We start from the raw sequence: 21,830 nt of genomic DNA, 5'->3' as shown, positions 1-21,830 counted from the left end.
TAACTATTACGGTTTGTATTCTATAAACTTGGATTTATATATAGATATTTGTATTTATATTTTGCAGAATTGTTTAGTTTTGTTTGTTTTAGATGATTTTAATTGTTTTTATTATTATAAATGTTAGTTTATTTATGCTTATATGGATTATATGAAAAGAAGAATGAATTGTGTTTTTATGTATGAATTTTATAAGTGTGATTGTTTGTATGTGATTGTTATATGATGTATGTGTGTGGATTATATTTGATCTGTTTGTATGTGTAGATTGTATGTATAATGTCAACGTCTATGATGGTTTTGTATATTTGGAAATTGTAAACATGGCAGAGCAAAAATAGATTGTTGCTGTCTATTTTTTTATTGCTTCCGACGGATTACCGATGGAATAGGGTTTCCATCGATGATTTGTTGGATATTTGGGCCTTAAATGGACCAAAACGATTTAGAGGAAGGAAGCCATCAATTGTTGAAAGTCGTAATTGACTTCAAAATTGAAATCTACGATTCGCGTAGATAGATTTAGACTATTAATTTGCTCAAAACCGATTAAGGGTGAATGAGAAATTAATGTTTAAAGTCAACCCAAAATAACATTTGTTATTCATTAATAAAGTGCATAGGAGAATAGTCCCACATCGGAAATTCTCGATGTGTATTCTCTACTTATTAATGAAGATGTGTTAATGGAGTTAACACAAAAAAATAAAAGGACAGGTGACCCCTTAGCCCAGGGCGAGGAGGTGCTCGCACCTGTGAGCCCACCACCCGCCATGTGCGCACGTGCGCAATGGGCGCTTTGTAGGCGCACTTTGCACTTCGCACGTACGAGGAGCATTGAGGAGCTTAAATTTATGCTCCAGGTGACATTGCAGTGCCTGCGTGGCACTCAGGTGACGTGTCAGGCTCTTGCCTGACGTGGCAGTGCCTATGCGGTATCCTCGTGGGCAAAGGGAGATGACTGGACAGTTGACTTAGGGAATGGATGGCTACCGTTGATCAACGTTGATCAAATAGATATGATGGATCGCTTGTGATGCGATCTAGAGCGTTGGATCGCAAAGAGTAACGATCTGACGGCCTGGGATGAGACTTGATCTAAAGCATCGAATCAATGGATCCAGATCCGATGGCTGATGACAATAGGCGGGATCTGAGGGTCACAACTCCTCAGATCTGATGGATGAGATTGAAGTGGGCTTGGTGAAGGGTTACAACCCTTCAGAATAGATGATCTAGATCGATCCAGCCCAAGGAACACATCCACTCACCCAAAGGACACTCAACCTCTTCGTTCAGTATAAATAGAACCCTCCAGATGATGGAAAACTCACTCAATCTTCTCTTCTCTTCCTCAAGCATTCATCTCATCTTGTGCATTCAAGAGTCCAAGAAGTCTACTAAAAGGTTCGCTGGTCTCGGAAGTCGGAGTGCTACGATTCCGAGACGTTCGTCGTCGTTGTATCTTGGGAACGAATTGCAACAATCCGTTAAGCACCGTAGCGGAGCAATATCGTTTACGGAGATAGTGTCGAACACTAGCCTCGACGATCGGTTGCATACTCGAAGCTACGGAGACAACGATCGTGCGATATTTCACGCAAGCGATATGGCTACCGCGACATTCCGACGGCCGTTCGACCGTCGTTCCGACCGCCATTCCGACAACCATTCCGCACAGAAAGCCGGAGAAATTCACGGAACCGACTTCAAAGATGGCAGAAGATGTTGTTTTATCTAACAACGCTAAACCTTGTACGGTTTTTGCGAAGACACGCCAGCCGCTATGGAAGGAAGTAAGGCTGCTAGCGATGCGTGGTCTCATGGAGATTTTCTGTGCCGCAATTATATACTCAACGCCTTGGACAACACGTTATATAACGTATATTGTTCTCTGGAGACGGCAAAATCTTTGTGGGAATCCCTTGAGAAGAAATACAAGACCGAAAATGCTGGATTGAAGAAATTCATCGTCAGTCGGTTTTTGGATTTCAAGATGGTGGACTCAAAAAGCGTCTCATCTCAAGTCCAAGATATGCAATTAATACTGCATGATCTGGACGCCGAAGGCATGAAGCTGAACGAGACATTCGCAGTTGCTGCGGTAATTGAGAAGCTCCCTCCGTCATGGAAGGATTTCAAGAATTACCTAAAGCACAAGCAAAAGGAAATAGGGCTGCAAGACCTGATCCTGAGGCTACGAATAGAGGAGGATAATCGAAAGTTATCCGACTCCAGAGGAACCAAGCGGACTATAGACGAAATGTCCAACCTGGTCGAGCCGAACGCCAAAAAGCCGAAGGCTCAAGCAAAGAAGTTCAAAGGCTCCTGCTACAACTGTGGAAAGGCAGGACACCTATCCAAGGACTGCAGACGCCCAAAGAAGCCAACCAAGGGGCCAAAGGATGTTGTGAATCATGTCGCAACCTCTCTTAAGGACTTGGATCTCACTGCGGTTGTATTTGAAGCCAACTTGGTGGATACCAACCCGAAGCAGTGGTTCATTGATACTGGAGCAACTCGTCATATCTGTTCTGATAAAGCGATGTTCTCCAAGTATACTCCGATAAATGGCAGGAAGCTCTATATGGGTAATTCCACGACGTCGCCAATTGTTGGACTCGGAAAAGTTGTTCTGAAGATGACGTCCGGAAAGGAGCTAACACTTATTGATGTACTCCATGTTCCCGACATCAGTAAGAACCTAATTTCTGGAGCGGCATTGGTCAAGGCCGGATTTAGGCTAGTGTTCCAGTCAGACAACTTTGTACTTACGAAGAATGGTGTCTTCGTAGGAAAGGGGTACCTAGAAAAGGGTCTATTCAAAATGGTTGTAATGCCTGTACTCCAAAATTTTGATGGTAATAAAATAAATGCTTCCAGCTATATTGTTGAGTGTTTTAATTTATGGCATGATCGACTTGGACATGTGAATAATAATACTCTCAAACGTCTCGTCAAATTAAATTTATTACCAAACGTCAATGTTGACGGTACACTCAAATGTGAAGTGTGCGTGGAAGCGAAAATGACGAAACTACCTTTTCATTCGGTGGAAAGGACGACAACTCCTCTAGAGTTAATACATAGTGATCTATGTGACTTGAAATTTGTGCAAACTAGAGGAGGTAAAAAATATTTTATTACTTTTATCGATGACTGCACAAAGTTCTGTTATGTCTTTCTTTTAAGAAGTAAAGACGAAGCCCTAGAGGCGTTCAGAACCTATAAAACAGAAGTTGAAAACCAACTTGACAAACGAATTAAAATAATTCGAAGCGATAGAGGTGGAGAATATGGTGCACCGTTTGATGAATTTTGTACAGAATCTGGCATTATCCATCAAACAACGGCACCTTACTCACCTCAATCAAACGGTGTTTCCGAACGTAAAAATCGGACACTAAAAGAAATGATGAATGCTTTGTTGATAAATTCAGGCTTACCTCAAAACTTGTGGGGGGAAGCAATATTATCGGCAAATCACATTCTCAACAGAATCCCTCATAAGAAAAATGATAAAACTCCATATGAACTATGGAAAGGCCGCGAGCCATCGTACAAATACCTGAAAGTGTGGGGGTGCTTGGCAAAGGTCGAAGTACCTAAACCAAAGCAAGTAAAGATCGGACCTAAAACGTTTGATGCGATATTTGTCGGATATGCCCATAATAGTAGTGCATATCGTTTCCTAGTTCACAAATCAGATATTCCTGATATACATGTGGGAACAACCATAGAATCTCGAAATGCGATATTCTTTGAAAACGTATTCCCAAATAAAAAGGGAAACGTTGAAAGTGATAACAACGGAAGTTCAAACAAAAATGACGTTACCGAACTTAGCTGTTATAAAAGGACTATTGACGATCAAAGTGAAGAGCCACGTCGTAGCAAACGGGTCAGAGTTGAGAAATCGTTCGGGCCAGATTTCATGACTTTCATGTCAGAAATGGAACCAAGAACATTAAGTGAAGCTCTCTCTAGACCCGATGCTCCAATGTGGAAAGAAGCTGTCAATAGTGAAATTGAGTCTATCATGAATAATCATACTTGGGAATTAGTAGACCTTCCTTCTGGTAATAAACCATTAGGTTGTAAGTGGATACTAAAACGTAAGTATAAAGCTGATGGATCAATTGACAAGTATAAGGCCAGACTTGTAGCCAAGGGGTACAAGCAAGAGGAAGGCCTTAATTACTTCGATACATACTCACCGGTGACAAGGATTACGTCCATACGAGTGCTAATAGCCATTGCAGCACTGTATGACCTTGAAATACATCAAATGGATGTTAAGACTGCATTCTTAAATGGTGAGTTGGAAGAAGAAATTTATATGGAGCAACCCGAAGGGTTCATGGCTCCTGGAAATGAGAAAAAGGTGTGTCGACTTGTTAAGTCGTTGTACGGACTTAAGCAAGCGCCTAAACAATGGCACGAAAAATTTGACAAAGTAATGTTGTCAAACAAATTCAGAATAAATGAATGTGACAAATGCATTTATGTCAAAAACACACCTGAAGGCTATGTAATTGTCTGTCTATACGTAGACGACATGCTAATAATGGGCAGTAATCATGATGTAATCATGACTACAAAGAAAATGTTGACCAGAAATTTTGATATGAAAGATATGGGTCAAGCAGATGTTATATTGGGAATTAAAATTCTCAGGACATCAGAAGGGATAGTTTTAACACAATCCCATTATGTAGAATCTGTATTAAAAAAATTCAATGCGTACGATCTCTCTACAGTGAAAACACCTATGGATCTAAGTCAACACTTAGCGAAAAATCATGGTGAGACCATATCATAGTTGGAATATTCTTGGATAATAGGCAGTTTGATGTATCTCACAAACTGCACACGCCCGGATATTGCCTGTACGGTCAACAAATTGAGTCGTTTTATGAGTAATCCAAACGACACCCATTGGAAAGCATTGATGCGAGTTCTCATATATTTGAAATATACTATGAACTATGGATTACATTATGGAAAATATCCCGCTGTGTTGGAAGGATATTGTGATGCTAATTGGATATCAGATACAAAAGACTCCAAATCCACTAGTGGATATGTATTCATGATCGGTGGGGGAGCAGTATCTTGGAAATCCACTAAGCAGACTTGCATTGCTCGGTCAACTATGGAATCCGAGTTTATAGCACTAGACAAAGCAGCTGAGGAAGCTGAATGATTGCGGAATTTCTTGGAAGATATTCCGAGCTGGATGAAACCTATGCCTGCCGTACTAATCCACTGTGATAGTCAATCGGCGATTGGAAGGGCACAGAGTAATATGTATAATGGGAAGTCACGACATATACGTCGTAGACATAATACCATTAGGCAGTTGATCTCGAATGGAGTGATTGCAATCGACTATGTTAAGTCCAAAGATAATTTGGCAGATCCTCTAACGAAGGGGTTGAGTCGAGATCAAGTATACTGCTCATCAAGAGGAATGAGATTAAAAATCTACAACTAAAAACGACTGTAGCGGTAACCCAACCTTGTTGACTGGAGATCCCAAGATCTTGGTTCAATGGGACAACGAAGTTACAGAAGTTGTGGTCCAGCACATTAGATAGTTTATCTCTATCCCAATCCTAGGATGAATTTGTGCTGTCCTACCTCATGTAGTGAGGTTAAGCTTATGCTTTTAGTGACTTCTATACCTGATAAGGTGGAGTATGGTAGGATACTCTTGATAGAAGTGTCACCTATGTGAGTGTGAAGACAGGCTGCTTCAATGAAACACTCATGAATCCAAGATGGTATCCATGGCCGAAACGGAACCAACCATGAGAACCTAAAGTAGGTGAGATAGATCTCTGTGTGGGTGTTATTGTCTAAGTATACACCAACAGCTGAGCAGTTCAAGACATCACGTTCACAGCCTAGTATACTCGATAGCATTTCACTACGGAAGGTTCAAAGCCATAAGCTACCTCTCCCGATGCAGTGACTTATCGATTGGACTCTTGTAAAATGTCAGCATGCATACACGCATTGCATTAATTTCCATTCATGTGGGGGATTGTTGGATATTGGGGCCTTAAATGGACCAAAACGATTTAGATGAAGGAAGCCATCAATTGTTGAAAGTCGTAATTGACTTCAAAATTGAAATCTACGATTCGCGTAGATAGATTTAGACTATTAATTTGCTCAAAACCGATTAAGGGTGAATGAGAAATTAATATTTAAAGTCAACCCAAAATAACATTTGTTATTCATTAATAAAGTGCATAGGAGAATAGTCCCACATCGGAAATTCTCGATGTGTATTCTCTACTTATTAATGAAGATGTGTTAATGGAGTTAACACAAAAAAATAAAAGGACAGGTGACCCCTTAGCCCAGGGCGAGCAGGTGCTCGCACCTGTGAGCCCGCCACCCGCCACGTGCGCACGTGCGCAATGGGCGCTTTGTAGGCCCACTTTGCACTTCGCACGTACGAGGAGCATTGAGGAGCTTAAATTTATGCTCCAGGTGACATTGCAGTGCCTGCGTGGCATTCGGGTGACGTGTCAAGCTCTTGCCTGACGTAGCAGTGCCTATGCGGCATCCTCGTGGGCAAAGGGAGATGACTGGACAGTTGACTTAGGGAATGGATGGCTACCGTTGATCAACGTTGATCAAATAGATATGATGGATCGCTTGTGATGCGATCTAGAGCGTTGGATCGCAAAGAGTAACGATCTGACGGCCTGGGATGAGACTTGATCTGAAGCATCGAATCAATGGATCCAGATCCGATGGTTGATGACAATAGGCGGGATCTGAGGGTCACAACTCCTCAGATCTGATGGATGAGATTGAAGTGGGCTTGGTGAAGGGTTACAACCCTTCAGAATAGATGATCTAGATCGATCCAGCCCAAGGAACACATCCACTCACCCAAAGGACACTCAACCTCTTCGTTCAGTATAAATAGAACCCTCCAGATGATGGAAAACTCACTCAATCTTCTCTTCTCTTCCTCAAGCATTCATCTGATCTTGTGCATTCAAGAGTCCAAGAAGTCTACTAAAAGGTTCGCTGGTCTCGGAAGTCGGAGTGCTATGATTCCGAGACGTTCGTCGTCGTTGTATCTTGGGAATGAATTGCAACAATCCGTTAAGCACCGTAGCGGAGCAATATCGTTTACGGAGATAGTGTCGAACACTAGCCTCGACGATCAGTTTGCATACTCCAGAAGCTACCCGGAGACAACATGATTATCAAAAATAAATACCGACGGAAACATAAGTTTCCGTCTGTGTTTCGATATAATACCGACAGAAAATCCCGTTTCCGTCGGTAATTACAGACAAAATCGGGATTTTCTGTCGGCGGTTATTAACGGACGGAAATAGGGTTCCCGTCGATAAACCCTAAGATGGTAATATTCGACTGCTGGAACTGTTCCGTCATTATTATCGATGGAACAAAAATTCCGTCAGAAAAAATATTAACAACGGAATATGGTATTCCGTCAGAAACCTCGTTTCCGACAAATTACCTCATTGTTCATCGGCAATGTCGGTATGTGCATATTCCAACGAAATTCGGACAAATATTTCTATCAGTAATTTTTTTTTAGTGACCATCTTTATTTGATGGATTCCATTTCTCAACTATGGATCTGCAAATTAATGGATCATTACACGATCATTCTTCGTGATTTATACGCATGACTTTAGAAAACGATTATATTGCAAATTAAATTAATAGGGAAATGTTTATATAAAGACTAAAAACGCCTTTAAAATACATCAATGTTCAAGGTGCTTCCGCGAGAAGTTAAACAGTTCGACGATAGCTCATTAAACAGTACACTTATGGGAGATTTTATTAGAACATGAACGCAAGTCTATTGTCTCTTTTATTATATGTCAAGTGTTCTTCTTCGTTTTTGGGTTCTGATTTAACTGTACCAGGACCCAGCCTTCTTATTGACCATTTTTTTTTCCTCCTTGTTTTTTATTGGTATTTACGAGCATTCTCCGATGTTCCCCCATCGAATCTTCTACCTGTCAAACTTCCGACCAACTCATCGACAGCCCACAACTCATCCTTCTGGGATCAATAGATAACATAACACATCGAATAAAATATTTTAATTTCTAGAAACATCCATGTTAAGGAAACATTTTAGAAATATAATAATGCAATGAATTAATATGATGTCGACAAAAAAAAAAAAAAAAAAAAATAGAACGCGCCAAGCAAGAAACGTTAAAAAGAATTAATCGTCCATTAAAAATGATTTCACAGATGTACTGGTATTTTTTCTCCCCATGCACTCGACACGTGATTTGTTGAATTTCCATAATTAATTGCGAAGAAACTTTTTGAAGAAGATTTTATTACTCGATAGACACGTAGGAAATACCTGGATTTTTTTTACGCTTAGACCTAATTTTTTTAGGTGGGATCTTGAGTAAAATTATAGATCTTGAAATTATCTAACTTTTGATATATGACACGACGATCTAACTTTTGATATATGACACGACGATCTGTGATTCTGAGATGAAAATTAAGAATATTTACTTTTGATCCACAATGTAGTTAAAATTAGACATAGGTCGTACCTGCTGTTGGTTCAGAATCTATGAGCAACACCCCGACAATACACACAAAACAATAAAGAAGATAAAAACAAAACAAAAAGAAACGTAGTAGCTTGGGAAAAATTAATCTTGCCGTGCTGCTGTTTCCATTCACATTTGTGTTGTATATATACACCACAAGTGATAAGATCTTACATCACTTAAACCATAGAAATAATGCCACGTAAGCTATAAAATAGGAAAGGCTAAGTTATCAAAAATATTAAACGAAACGTTATAACTAAAACTTATCATGTCCGATTTATTTGAATTTATCCGGATTATTTGCTCACATTACTCCCCCTAATCCGGACATGATTGTAGATCACGGATGCCGAGTAGTTGTCGCATGGCAGCTAACTTCACTCCTGGCAATGCTTTAGTTAACGCATCGGCTCGCTGTTCTCCAGTATTAATGAATTCAACCATAATCTGTCCCTTCTCAACACATTCTCTGATAAAATGAAACTTTGTATCTATATGCTTGCTTCGACCATGGAAGACAGGATTCTTCATGAGAGCTATAGCAGATCTGTTGTCAACAAACAAAGTCACCGGTTTTGGCTCTTCACCGGTTAATTCACTGACAAGGCTTCTTAACCACAAAGCTTGACAGGCTGCAGTTGTGGCTGCCATGAATTCTGCCTCACAAGATGAAAGCGCCACTGTCTTCTGCTTCTGTGAGTTCCAGGACACCAGACTTTCATTAAAATAGAAAGCCATTCCACTTGTGCTTTTCCTCCCGTCGAGATCGCCGGCTAAATCGCTGTCCGAGTAGCCGAATATACTAATTTCCTGGGGTCCCTTTGTGTAAGCAAGTCCAAAATAGATTGTACCTTTCAAATACCTGAGGATCTGTTTGACCACCTTATGATGCATGCTTGTAGGCTTTTCCATGTATCTGCTCGCCATGCCGACAGAATATGATAGGTCTGGCCGTGTGTGTAATAGATATCTTAGACAGCCAATGATGCGCCTGTACTCCGTGGCATCAATTGGAGTCCCTTCCAGGTCTTTATGCAGTGGTGTCTTGGGTTCCATCGGCTGCTTTGTGGCATTACAGTCTGCCATCTGGAATTGAGATAGAATTTTCTTAGCATAGGCTGATTGTCTAAGTAAAATTCGGCTCTTCTGTTGTTCCACTTCAATTCCTAAGTAGTAGGAGAGAAGACCCAAATCACTCATCTCAAATTCTGTCATCATTTGTTGTTTGAACTTGTTTATTCCTTCTGTGCTCCTTCCTGTCACGATGAGATCGTCAACATACACTCCAACAAGTATACTAGCTTCTCTTTTACCTCTTGTATATACTGCATGTTCTTGATTGCATATTTTGAAGCTGAGCTCTTTCAGACTCCTGTTCAGCCGCATGTTCCAAGCTCGTGGAGCCTGCCGCAGTCCATAGAGGGCCTTGGATAACCTGTACACCTTGTGTTTCTGATTTTGTATTTCAAACCCTTCTGGTTGAGTGACATATATTTCTTCTTCCAGCTCTCCGTTCAGAAATGCCGACTTCACGTCTAGATGGTGTACCTCCCAGCCTTGATTTGCTGCAAGTGCAAGAATGACTCGAATAGTATCAAGTCTAGCGACAGGTGCGAATACCTCTTCAAAGTCGATGCCTTGTTTTTGCACATAGCCTTTAGCAACTAATCTTGCTTTATGCTTGACCACTTTTCCAGCTGAATCTTTCTTCAGTTTGAACACCCATTTTAGGCCAATAGGTTTGTGGTCTAATGGGAGCTCAGTTAGGGTCCAGGTCTTGTTCATCTCAATAGTCTTCAGTTCTTCCTCCATTGCTTCGTACCAGCAAGCCTCGGTTGCAGCTTCTTGGTAACAGGTCGGCTCTTCTGACATCATCAGTATTACCTCATTCTCCTCTTCATCAATACCAATTATTTCCTCAGTGTTGGCATAGATATCGGCAATGGACCTATAACGGACTGGCCCTTCATGAGACTCGGGTGAGGTAGTTCTTGGGTGCTCGATGATGGTGTAGACGGACTTGATGCTCTTGTCGAAGATGGGGTAGCTAGACTTGATGATGGTGTGACATCTTCCGCCGCTGCCTCAATGTCTGCAGTAACAATCACCTCGTCGGTGTTGAATGCATTCACCACCACAAACTCAGGTAAGTCTTCTTTATCAGCACCTGCGTTCCATGTCCATTCAATATTTTCTTGAAATATTACATCTCTACTTACTTGTAGCTTGTTATGCCTTGGATCAAATAGACGATGAGCTTTGCAGCCTTCTTCGACTCCTAAGTATACTATAGGTGAGCTTCTGTCGTCAAGTTTCTTAAGGTGAGGGGTTGTATTTTTTGCATAGGCAATACAACCAAACACCTTCAAGTGGGCAAGATGTGGCTTTCTCCCCATCCAAGCTTCAAATGGAGTACGTTCTCCTAGCGCTTTAGTTGGGAGACGGTTTAGCAGATAGACAGCATGCCTAACCGCCTCTCCCCAGAACCTTGCCGGCATATGTGTACCCTTGAGGAGAGATCTTGCCATAGCCATCACTGTGCGGTTACGACGCTCCACAACGCCATTCTGTTGGGGTGTGTAGGGAGCCGAAAGGTGCCTCTCAATTCCTTCATTTTCATAGAATCGAGTGAACTCCGTGGATAGAAACTCACCGCCATGGTCTGTCCGAAGTGTCTTGATCTTGTACTCAGTTGTGTTCTCCGTCACGGACTTGAACTTCTTGAATGCTTGGAATGCATCTTTCTTTACTGTCAAGACAAATACCCACATCCACCTTGTGCAATCATCAACAATAAAAAAAAATACTTGTTACCAGCAAGTGTACTTGGTGAAATTGGCCCGCAGATATCAGCATGGAGAAGTTCCAACGGCTTCGTCGCTCTAAAGTTTGCTTGGTGCGGGAATGACGATCTTGCATGTTTGGAGATCACACACACCTCACAAAGCTTGTTCGTCTGGGGCAATAGTGGCACACCAACCGCCAATTTCTTCTCCCCCAACAGCTTCAAGTCATGAAAGTTTACATGTCCGAGCCTTGCATGTCATAACCAGGTGGAGTCTTCTAGACTTGCTTGGAGGCAGACTTGCTTGAATGTCTTCAAGGTTATCTTGTACAAGCGATTTTGTGTTCGCTTTACCAGCATCAAGAGCTTCCCGCTCCTATCAATCACCTTCATGGTATCTCCTTCCATGTGCACCTCGTTCCCAGCTTCTGTCAACTGACCAAGGCTTATGATATTACTACAAAGTTTCGGAATGTAGTATACCTCGTGGAGGGTCTTCTGATCGCCGTTCTTGCATTCGAACACAGCCGTCCCCTTGCCCATGATCTCAATGGTTGATCCATCGCCAAACCTCACCCTCGCGGTGATAGTTTCATCTAGTTCTTGAAACTTCTCGCGATGTCCAGTCATGTGATTGCTGGCACCATTGTCAAGGTACCAAACGTCTTTGTCTTCACCTTTCTTGACGCCCCGGTACACCTCCGGTAGCAACCTCTCTTCACTGAACAAAATGGTATCCTGCCGCTGAGATTCTTCGTGGAACATGGTCATCATTAGTGCTGGCTCTTCATCGGTGGCGCAAGTGAGGTGAGCCTCATCTCCACGACGCTTGCTGTAGCATTCAGATGCATAATGCCCCATTTTCTCACAATTGAAGCATTTTATGTGTCTCTTGTCACGAGTGCCACTGTTGTTGCCGCTAGTGCCTCCTGCACTATCTTGGCGCTGTGTACCACGACCACGACCGCGCCCTCGCCCACGCCCATGCCCTTTGCCACGATTAGAGCTGTTGGACCCACGTTCCTTGCCTCCTGACGAAGTGTCCACGCTACTCCCCTTTTGTCGCATTTGCCATTCGGTATGAGTAAGTAGGAGCTCTCCTTCAGTGCCGTTGGTGTTGCTGCGTAATCGAAGCGTTCGTTCTTCGTACGCCTTTAGTCGCCCTATAGCCTCCTCAAATGGTATAGACTCAAGGTCGTAGAATTGCTCAATACCAGCAACAATAGGAAAGAATTTATCAGGGACAGAATCGAGCAATTTTTTTACCAACGAGGAATCTTCAAGCGTGGCACCAAGGGTGGAGAACTTGCTGCTTAGGGCGCTGAGTTTGCCACATCAATCGTTTCGGTCTCTTTCATCCGGAGAGCGTCAAACTCACTCTTCAATGTTTGTACACGTGCCTTCTTTACCCGATCACTACCAAGGTACCTCGTCTTGAGGCTGTCCCAGACTTCCTTCGCCGTCTTCTTTGTTGCGATCTGGAGAAGGATGTCTTCGGGGACACACTGCAGGATGTATGCACGTGCCTTTTTATCCTTCTTTGCATCCACCTGGGCTCCTTCCGCTGGCTCCACCGCCTCCCAGACTCCCTGGGCATCAAGAATCGCCTCTGTCTTGATTGCCCACACAGTGTAATTGTGTGGGCTTAGCATCGGATAGGGAAATGGCACTCCGCCGTTCTCCTTTGCAGCAACTTGTGGGATGCCAGACATTTTTGTGGAATTGTAGATTCTTGGGTGTCTTATACTACCAAGGCTCTGATACCAATTGTTGGTTCAGAATCTATGAGCAGCACCCCGACAATACACACAAAACAATAAAGAAGATAAAAACAAAACAAAAAGAAACGTAGTAGCTTGGGAAAAATTAATCTTGCCGTGCTGCTGTTTCCATTCACATTTGTGTTGTATATATACACCACAAGTGATAAGATCTTACATCACTTAAACCATAGAAATAATGCCACGTAAGCTATAAAATAGGAAAGGCTAAGTTATCAAAAATATTAAACGAAACGTTATAACTAAAACTTATCATGTCCGATTTATTTGAATTTATCCGGATTATTTGCTCACACCTGCCACCACATGTAGGCTCTAAAAAATGGTCATTTTTAACATGAGTTGTGGCCTCCAACACGGTCAAACTATGATGAAAGTTGTTGGCTCCATATTAGTACTATTTTACACTCGATTTCTTTCGTATGAATATGCTTGTGTCATGAGACACGGTCGGAGCATGTTGCTTGATTAAAACATCATTTTGAAAATATTTTCCTTCATATATGCTTTGTGTGTTCGGCTTGATGATGATGTTCGTTGATGAAATATGTCTAGCTCACGTTGAGCATTTTTTTACTCTATTTATTATCTTTCTTGATCGTAAGAGTACACTCATATCATGGGACACTGTCAGATCGTGATCCTTACTTTATCTCATGTTCCAAGAATTTATGTTTCATTTTTTTCTCCAAACACATATCATATTAAAGAAAACAAGTAAAGCAGTTCTTTGAATTAAGAAAGTATTAAAATGAGGGGTAAAAGATGAAAACTTACTATAAAAAAAATCTATATGAAATGTGTTCATCACTTACCTTATTTGCAAATATGAGGAAATGATAGAAAAAATTAATTAATCAAACAAAAGAGCTGGTAACGGTAGTCAAACGTTGCACATGCTCATAATAAAAGGTGCTTAATAGAACTCGTGGGTTTATGTGTTATTGGCTAAGGAATGAAAAAAATGATGTGATGTTTTTTTAATCAATATAGACAAAACATTAAAAGATGGAATGAAAATCAAAGTTTGTACAAAATGGAATCCAAAGTTCGTATCAATTAATCAAGCGGTGTGTTGAATGAAAAGTAAAATCATAAGGTCAAAAAAATGGAATCCAAAGGCTTTTTACTCAATTAATTAAGCCATATCTGTTGAATGAAAAACAAAATCACATTGTAAAAAATTGGAATCCAAAGCTTCTTAATCAATCAATAGACGTTTGTTCTATTCCGGCCATTATAACGTTAGAAGGACGATGTCCCAAAACAAATCGTGTTATATGTCAGAATTTTAGAATGGCGTGGGACGTTCCCGTGACGGAACACTCGTTCCGGCCATTTCACGTCTTTACAGACAAACCATGGTGATAAGGGAAGTATTATGTGACAGTGTGAGCCATGGACTACGAAAAGAACTCTAAAGCTAGGTGATCCGGATGTAGTTTGAGGGCATGAGAGGGATTAAGGAGATGGAGGAGGGTATTTTTGTCTTTTGGCTATTTAGGACTTAAAGGGTGGAAAGGTCTCTTCGTGAAAGGGAGCTCTCTTGCGCCGCCGACTAGGGGAGAAGTCCTCCTTATCCTTCCCCGCTGAAAGTTAGGGATGTAAATAAATCAAACGGTTCGCGAGCTATTCGGAGCTCGATTCGGTAAAAAGCTCGTTCGAGTTCGTTCGTTTATCTTATCTAGCCGAGCTCGAGCTCGACAGTTTAGCTCGAGCTTAAGGATATTCGGCTCGTGAGCTCGCGAACATATTCGTTTATAGGCTCGCGAGCCTTAAAACGAGCCTTTAAACGAGCCTTAAACCGAGCCTTAAACCGAGCCAAAAAAATGAACTCTAAAACGAGCCAAAAACGAGCTCTAAAACGAGCCTTAAAATGAGCCAAAAAATGAGCTCTAAAACGAGCCAAAAACGAACTCTAAACGAGTCCGAAAACGAGCCCGAGCTCGCTTAACGAGTTAGACTCTTTAACTTTGATAATCGAGCTAATAACAAGCCGAGTTCGAACTGTTCGCGAGCTTGATAATTCTAAAACAAGCCGAGCTCGAGCCTTGTGATAAAAGCTCGATTCGAGCTCAAGCCGAGCTCGAGCCCGAATATAACTTAAACGAGCCGAGCTCGAGCCTAATACTGTTCGGCTCGGTTCGGCTCGTTTACATCCCTACTGAAGGTCGTGACCTGGAGGCACCATCAAAATCACCGCCGCTCCTCTCCCCTCTCGAATCTTCTCCATTGCCCCGCGCACAGGAGACTTGGTGCGTGGGTTTTCCGCCGCCGCCGAGTGCAGAGGTTGGGGGTCGTTGCCTCCGCATGGTTCGCCATCGCCTGCACCTCCGACGTCGCTCCTATTGAGCGTTCTCGGCACCGGCCATCTCTGGCTAGCGAAGTCACCTCTGCTTGCCCTCTCCACCATCTCCCCCGTTCTCTGATGCTGAGGCCGTCGAGGAGCTTTGCCTCCGCCTCCAGTAACCTCGTTGCCGCCTCCGGCGACCGTCGGTGTCATCCCCAGCATCCGTCGGCACCTCCCGTCGTCGAGGAGCTTTGCCCCAGCCTCCAGTAGCGTCGCTTCCGCCTCCAGTGTCCGCCAGCACCTCCTACCGCCATCTCGTCGCCATTAGCGGCCATCGCTGTTGTCAACTCTAGAGATTGCCACAGTCGCCTCCTGCGATCGGCCTCGCCGCCTTCAGCGGCAGTCACCACATGTCGTCGTCACCCTCCGAGCAGCCACCGTCCGAGGGCTCAGGTATCATACTATGCATATATTCCGGCCTGCGAGCCGAGAGAGTGTCCAGCCTGCGTGCTGTTATTGTATCCCGATCTGTGAGCCGGTAGAGTGTTCGGCCTTCGTGCCGCTATTGCATTCTGGCCTGCGAGCAGAGGTTGTAGTCGGACCGTGCGTCATCCTGCGGATCCATATCGCATCCGGCTTCGAGCCACCGAAGCCAGCTACTCACTTGGTGGACATTTATCTACTATTCAAGGTCGCGACGACTCGACCAGTTCACCCATCCATCCGAAGGGGCCCCCCCCCCCCCCCCGGGGCCAGGGTACGTTCTTGTATTCAGTACTCGTGCATTGCATTTCTTTATTTATTATATAGCTGCTCATATATTCGTGGGACCCACCTCGAGCATCGAGGTATCAGAGACGGTGGCAACCTGGTCGCTGGCTACAGGTATTGTTGATCAGAGGACTTCGGGCGACTTGATCAACACAGAAGATAGCTCATCGTCTAGGTCATGGGGACGCAGTCAACCTTCTAGACACGACACACAGGCAGGTCCATCTTCTCAGCTTCTCGACAGGATCAAATTGGCGCCGTCTGTGGGAACGCACCTGGTCTGGAACGTGAAGACGGACGACCCTGAAAGTTCCGCCATCCACATGGCCTTGATGGGTTTCGACGAGTATATCGTATCCTCCTCACTCTACGGGTGTTCGGGAGTCGAGAAATTGAGTCAGATCCTCTGCTGGTCGACAGGTCAGTTTTCCAGTTATATTCTCTTTTGGTCATAAAATTTATCATAGTTTCTCGAGTGAGGACTCCCGTTTTGATCGGCCGGGTTTCCATCATATCCGAGCCACAGGCTCGATGTCAAAGACCCCGTGTCGGTCGGTCGAGCATATATTATCCGAGCCATCGGCTCGATGCTGAAGACCCCGTGCTAATCGGCCGACTGTTTATTACTCGAGCCACCGGCTCGATGTTGAAGACCCCGTGCCAATCGGTCGGGCGTATATTATCCGAGCAACTGGCTCGATGTCAAAGACCCCGTGTCAATCAGCCGGGCGTATATTATCCGAGTCACCGGCTCGATGCCGAAGACCCCGTGCCGATCGGTTGGGCGTATATTATCTGCGCCACGGGCTTAATGTCGAAGACCCCGTGTCAGTCGGTCGGGCGTGTATTATCCGAGTCTCGAGCTCATTATCGAAGACCCCAGGCTGATCGGGCGGGTTTGAGTTATGCTTAAAGACCATCGAGCGGCGACGTTAAACTCTAGAGTCGAACCGGCGACTATAAAAACCTCGGCTTAAAGACCGTCGAGCGGCGACGTTAAACTCTAGAGTCGAACCGACAACTATAAAAACCCCGGCTTGAAGACCGTCGAGCGGCGACGTTAAACTCTAGAGTCGAACCGGCAACTATAAAAACCCCGGCTTGAAGACCGTTGAGCGGCGACGTTAAACCCCCCCCCCCCCCGCCTTCGCGGACCAGTCCGTCGGATATTCTATCTCCCCCATTCGGAGTCGAGTTTATCAGAGCATGTATCTCCCCCATTCGGGGTCGAGCGGTCACCAAACATTTTATCTCCCCCATTCGGGGTCGAGCGTTCTTCACTAGTCTCGGACCAGCTTCAGATATTCTTTATCCCCCGTTCGGGGTCGAGCTTATCAGAGCATGTATCTCCCCCATTCGGGGTCGAGCGGTCGCCAGGCATTTTATCTCCCCCGTTCGGGGTCGAGCGTTCTTCATTGGTCTCGGACCAGCTTCAGATATTCTTTCTCCCTCGTTCGGGGTCGAGCTTATCAGAGCATCCATCTCCCCCGTTCGGGGTCGAGTGTCTTTACGGGTCGCGGGCCAGCTTATCGGATCTTCTATCTCCCTCGTCGGGGTGAGCAGCCTCCACTGGTCACGAATCAGTTTATTAAGCTATCGCCAATGGTCTCGGACTAGGGTATCTTCATTGATTCGCCGACCCAGGCATCTCGCGGGCCCCAGGCCTTTTGGTTGCATGAGCCTCGCATCCACTCGAGATGCCAACTTCGTACTTTTCGTTCTCCCGTGATCATCTCCCGGGCAGCATTATCTCGCTAGGTATTATTCGATTGTCGGGCCAGCATTTTACGAGCGCTCGGTAGGCATTCTCCGGGTCACCCGATCAACACTCTCATAGTCGTCCGACCGGTATCACTTGGTCGTCCGATCGGCCGCACGCATGAACTACCTAGTTGAACACTCGACATTCTCTAGATGACCTGGTCAGCCTTTTGCGAGTGATAGGTCGCCCAGTCACATTGTACAGACCCCTGGTCGGCATCTCCGCGGTCACGCACGAGCATCGCCTGCTCGGTCGTCAGGTTGACATCTTCACATTCTCGCGCTCAGCATCGACCGCCCGACTTCTATCCACCCGATCGGCATCCTTCTGATCTCCTGTTCGCTCGGCATTGCTGCCATCTCTCGCACGACGCTCTCCCGATTACTCTGCCCACAATATTTTGGTAGCCTGATCGACATCTTCGCGATCGTGCGTTCGGATCGGTCTCTCGTATTTCTTCTTGATAAGCATTATCTCCGTTGTCTGAACCGTACTATTTCTCGTCGCTCGCTCGATACTACTTGAGTCGCTGGCTCGGCATCGCCACAGTGATAGGACGAGCCCAGTGATCTGTTTTCACGTTCGATAGCGATTCTATTGTGGGCTTGGTCTAGTCAGTCGGACTTACGCCTCCTTCGACTAGACTTGAAGGGAAGGCTTGTGATCCGGATGTAGTTTGAGGGCATGAGAGGGATTAAGGAGATGGAGGAGGGTATTTTCATCTTTTGGCTATTTAGGGCTTAAAGGGTGGAAAGGTCTCTTCGTGAAAGGGGGCTCTCATGCGCCGCCGACTAGGGGAGAAGTCCTCCTTTTCCTTCCTCGCTAAAGGTCGTGACCTGGAGGCACCGTCAAAATCGCCGCCGCTCCTCTCCCCTCTCGGATCTTCTCCATTGCCCCGCGCACAGGAGACTTGGTGCGTGGGTTTTCCGCCGCCGTCGAGCACAGAGGTTGGGGGTTGCTGCCTCTGCCTGGTTCGTCGTCGCCTGCACCTCTGACGTCGCTCCTATTGAGTGTTCTCGGCATCGACCATCTCTGGCTAGCGAGGTCACCTCTGCTTTCCCTCTCCACCATCTCCCCCGTTCTCTGATGCTGAGGCCGTTGAGGAGCTTTGCCTCCGCCTCCAGTAACCTCGTTGCCGCCTCCGGCAACCGTCGGCGTCGTCCCCAGCATCCGTTGGCACCTCCCGTCATCGAGGAGCTCTGCCCCAGCCTCCAGTAGCGTCGCTTCCGCCTCCGGTGGCCGCTGACACCGCCTCCAGCGTCCGCCAGCACCTCCTATCGCCATCTCGTCGTCGTTAGCTGCCATCGCTGTTGTCACCTCTAGAGATTGCCACAGTCGCCTCCCGCGGTCGGCCTCGCCGCCTTCAGCGGCAGTCGCCACACATCGTCGTCACCCTCCGAGCAGCCACCATCCGAGGGCTCAGGTATCGTACTATGCCTATATTCCGGCTTGCGAGCCGAGAGAGTGTCCGCCCTGCGTGCTGTTATTGTATCCTGGTCTGCGAGTCGTTAGAGTGTTTGGCTTTCGTGCCGCTGTTGCATTCCGGCCTACGAGCCGAGGCTGTAGTCGGACCGTGCGTCATCCTGCGGATCCATATCGCATCCGGCTTTGAACCACCGGAGCCAGCTACTCACCTGGTGGACATTTATCTACTATTCTGGGTCGCGACGACTCGACCAGCTCACCCATCCATCCGAGGGCGCCCCCCGGGGCCAGGGTACGTTCTTGTATTCAATACTCGTGCATTGCATTTCTTTATTTATTATATAGCTGCTCATATATTTGTAGGACCCACCTCGAGCATCGAGGTATCATAGACCGGGGCAACCTGGTCGCTGGCTACAGGTATTGTTGACCAGAGGACTCCGGGCGACTTGGTCAACACAGAAGATAGCTCACCGTCCAGGTCATGGGGACGCGGTCAACCTTCTAGACACGACACACAGACAGGTCCATTTTCTCAACTTCTCGACAGGATCACTAGGTATGTAGAGCTACTATTAAAAGATTTCAATTAGGCAAATGTCACACTTTTCATGGTTGGATAAAACTAATAGAATGTAAATTGTACACTACTGTGAGAGAACTTTATCATTGGCAACCGTTCTAGAATACGAGGTTTATTGGAGAAACGAGGCCATGAGTATGCTTTTGACAAACAAGGAGAGGTACAGATAAAGCCATAGATCTACTTATTCAAGCATATTCAAAGGATTAGCTGGAGAGGAATCAACTTTGCAAGTCCTCTGGATTCATATGCGAAGACATATATCTCTCTACCAGTAGCACCTTAATAGTCTTTTAGGAGAGCCAAAAATTAAAGAGAACACAATACCATGGTCAATGGTCTCGATATTATATTGACTAAGCGAGATTTTATTTCTTTATGTCACTTATTTTACCCTCCAATTACTTTTACAAAGACGAGACATATAGTTCTACATTTTATTTATTAATGCGTGACGAGTAAAGGAAGGCGCACATGCAAATACGTACATAGGATATTAGGATATATATATAGCATCAACCTGAACAGATTTAAAGAAAGAACGTGAATTATGATGGTTGATGCATCAGCAGATAAGATGAAATATATAGCTTCTTCAGCTACTACTACAATCTCATCACACTTATTGTAATCTTAATAAAGAGTCAATAGAAGAGCTGGATGAGAGAACGCAAGCCCGAGATTGGTGAGATGGTGTAGTCTGAGAAACCAGCAGCTATAAAGATACTTTTCCATTCTGCTTCGCTCCTCTCCTTCCCTGGCACAGGCACCATCATGTGCACATCCAACAGAAGCTGCGTCTCTGTCGTTTCGTCATGAATACTTCCATCCTCCTCATTTTCCAATTTCATCACCATTTCAATAATTATCACCTTCCCTCCTTCCTCCTTTGGAGGAATCGCCTTCTTGCAATTTCGCAGTATCCTCACGCAGTCTTCGTCGTTCCAGTCATGCAATATCCACTGCATTAATTATATAGCAGCAGATGATTGATTGATTATTAAGAAGCAAATTAAATGGAAGAAGAAGATGATTGATGACATTGCATGCCTTGAGAATCACTGCGTCTGCAGGGGGGACAAACTCGAACATGTTGCCAGCGATGGCTGCCACCGTTGGGTTTCCCTGAAGCGAACTCACAACATGCGGGAGATCGAACACGGCGCACTTGATCTGCGGGAAGGCTTGGGCGATGGCGGTGGCCATCACGCCGATCCCTCCTCCAACGTCCACCAGCGATCGCAGGCCCCGGAAGACGTCGTCGCCGACTTGTTTGAGGATCAATTTCGCCATAAAGCTGGCATCGGCGGCCATGCCCAGGTTGAAAGTAACGTTGAACTCGGGGTTGTTTCCGGTCAACTCGAACAATGACTTCCCGTGGAAGAGGTCGAAGGCGGTGGGTGGTTCGGCGGCGGAGGTGAACCACCTGCTCAAGCAGTACCCGGGGTTGACAATTACCGGGTCGAGAATGGTGAGCACGAACGGGGACATGTTGTCTGCTTTGCTGGTCACGAGAAAGGAGGCAGAGATGGGGGTGAGGGCGTAGGCCTCTTCTTCCTCATCGCCGGCAGTGGAGCTCGCGAAGAGCCCGGAGTGGACGAGCAAGCGCATGAGGCGGCGGAATGAGTCGGTTCTTGAAGGGAGAATGGAGAGCTTGGTAAGCAGAACGGAGAGAGGAAGAGGCTGGCCATGTCGATGGATTACGTCGGCGATGCCGAGCTCGGCGGCACACTTGAGGGCCATGGAGTTGACGTAGCTGAAGATGATGTTCCAAAGATGGCCGTGGCCTCGCATTAGCTCAGCCATGGTCACTTCTTGATCACCATGAATTCCAATTTT

General features: G+C 45.2%; 1 protein-coding gene across 1 annotated transcript; it reads right to left on the bottom strand.

Annotated features, from left to right (window-relative positions):
* Positions 1 to 20,635: 20,635 nt before the first annotated feature.
* On the bottom strand, positions 20,636 to 21,830 carry LOC122049231 (trans-resveratrol di-O-methyltransferase-like). The gene is made up of 2 exons (XM_042610646.1): positions 21,042 to 21,830; positions 20,636 to 20,953 (listed from the first exon to the last, which is right to left on the bottom strand). The coding sequence occupies exons 1-2, from the start codon at positions 21,795 to 21,797 to the stop codon at positions 20,636 to 20,638; spliced, it is 1,074 nt and encodes a 357-aa protein (XP_042466580.1). The 5' UTR covers positions 21,798 to 21,830.

Source organism: Zingiber officinale, chromosome 2B (assembly GCF_018446385.1).
Source record: "Zingiber officinale cultivar Zhangliang chromosome 2B, Zo_v1.1, whole genome shotgun sequence".
In the NCBI taxonomy this organism is placed as follows: Eukaryota; Viridiplantae; Streptophyta; class Magnoliopsida; order Zingiberales; family Zingiberaceae; genus Zingiber; species Zingiber officinale.
This window is presented reverse-complemented; position numbering and strand designations above follow the sequence as displayed.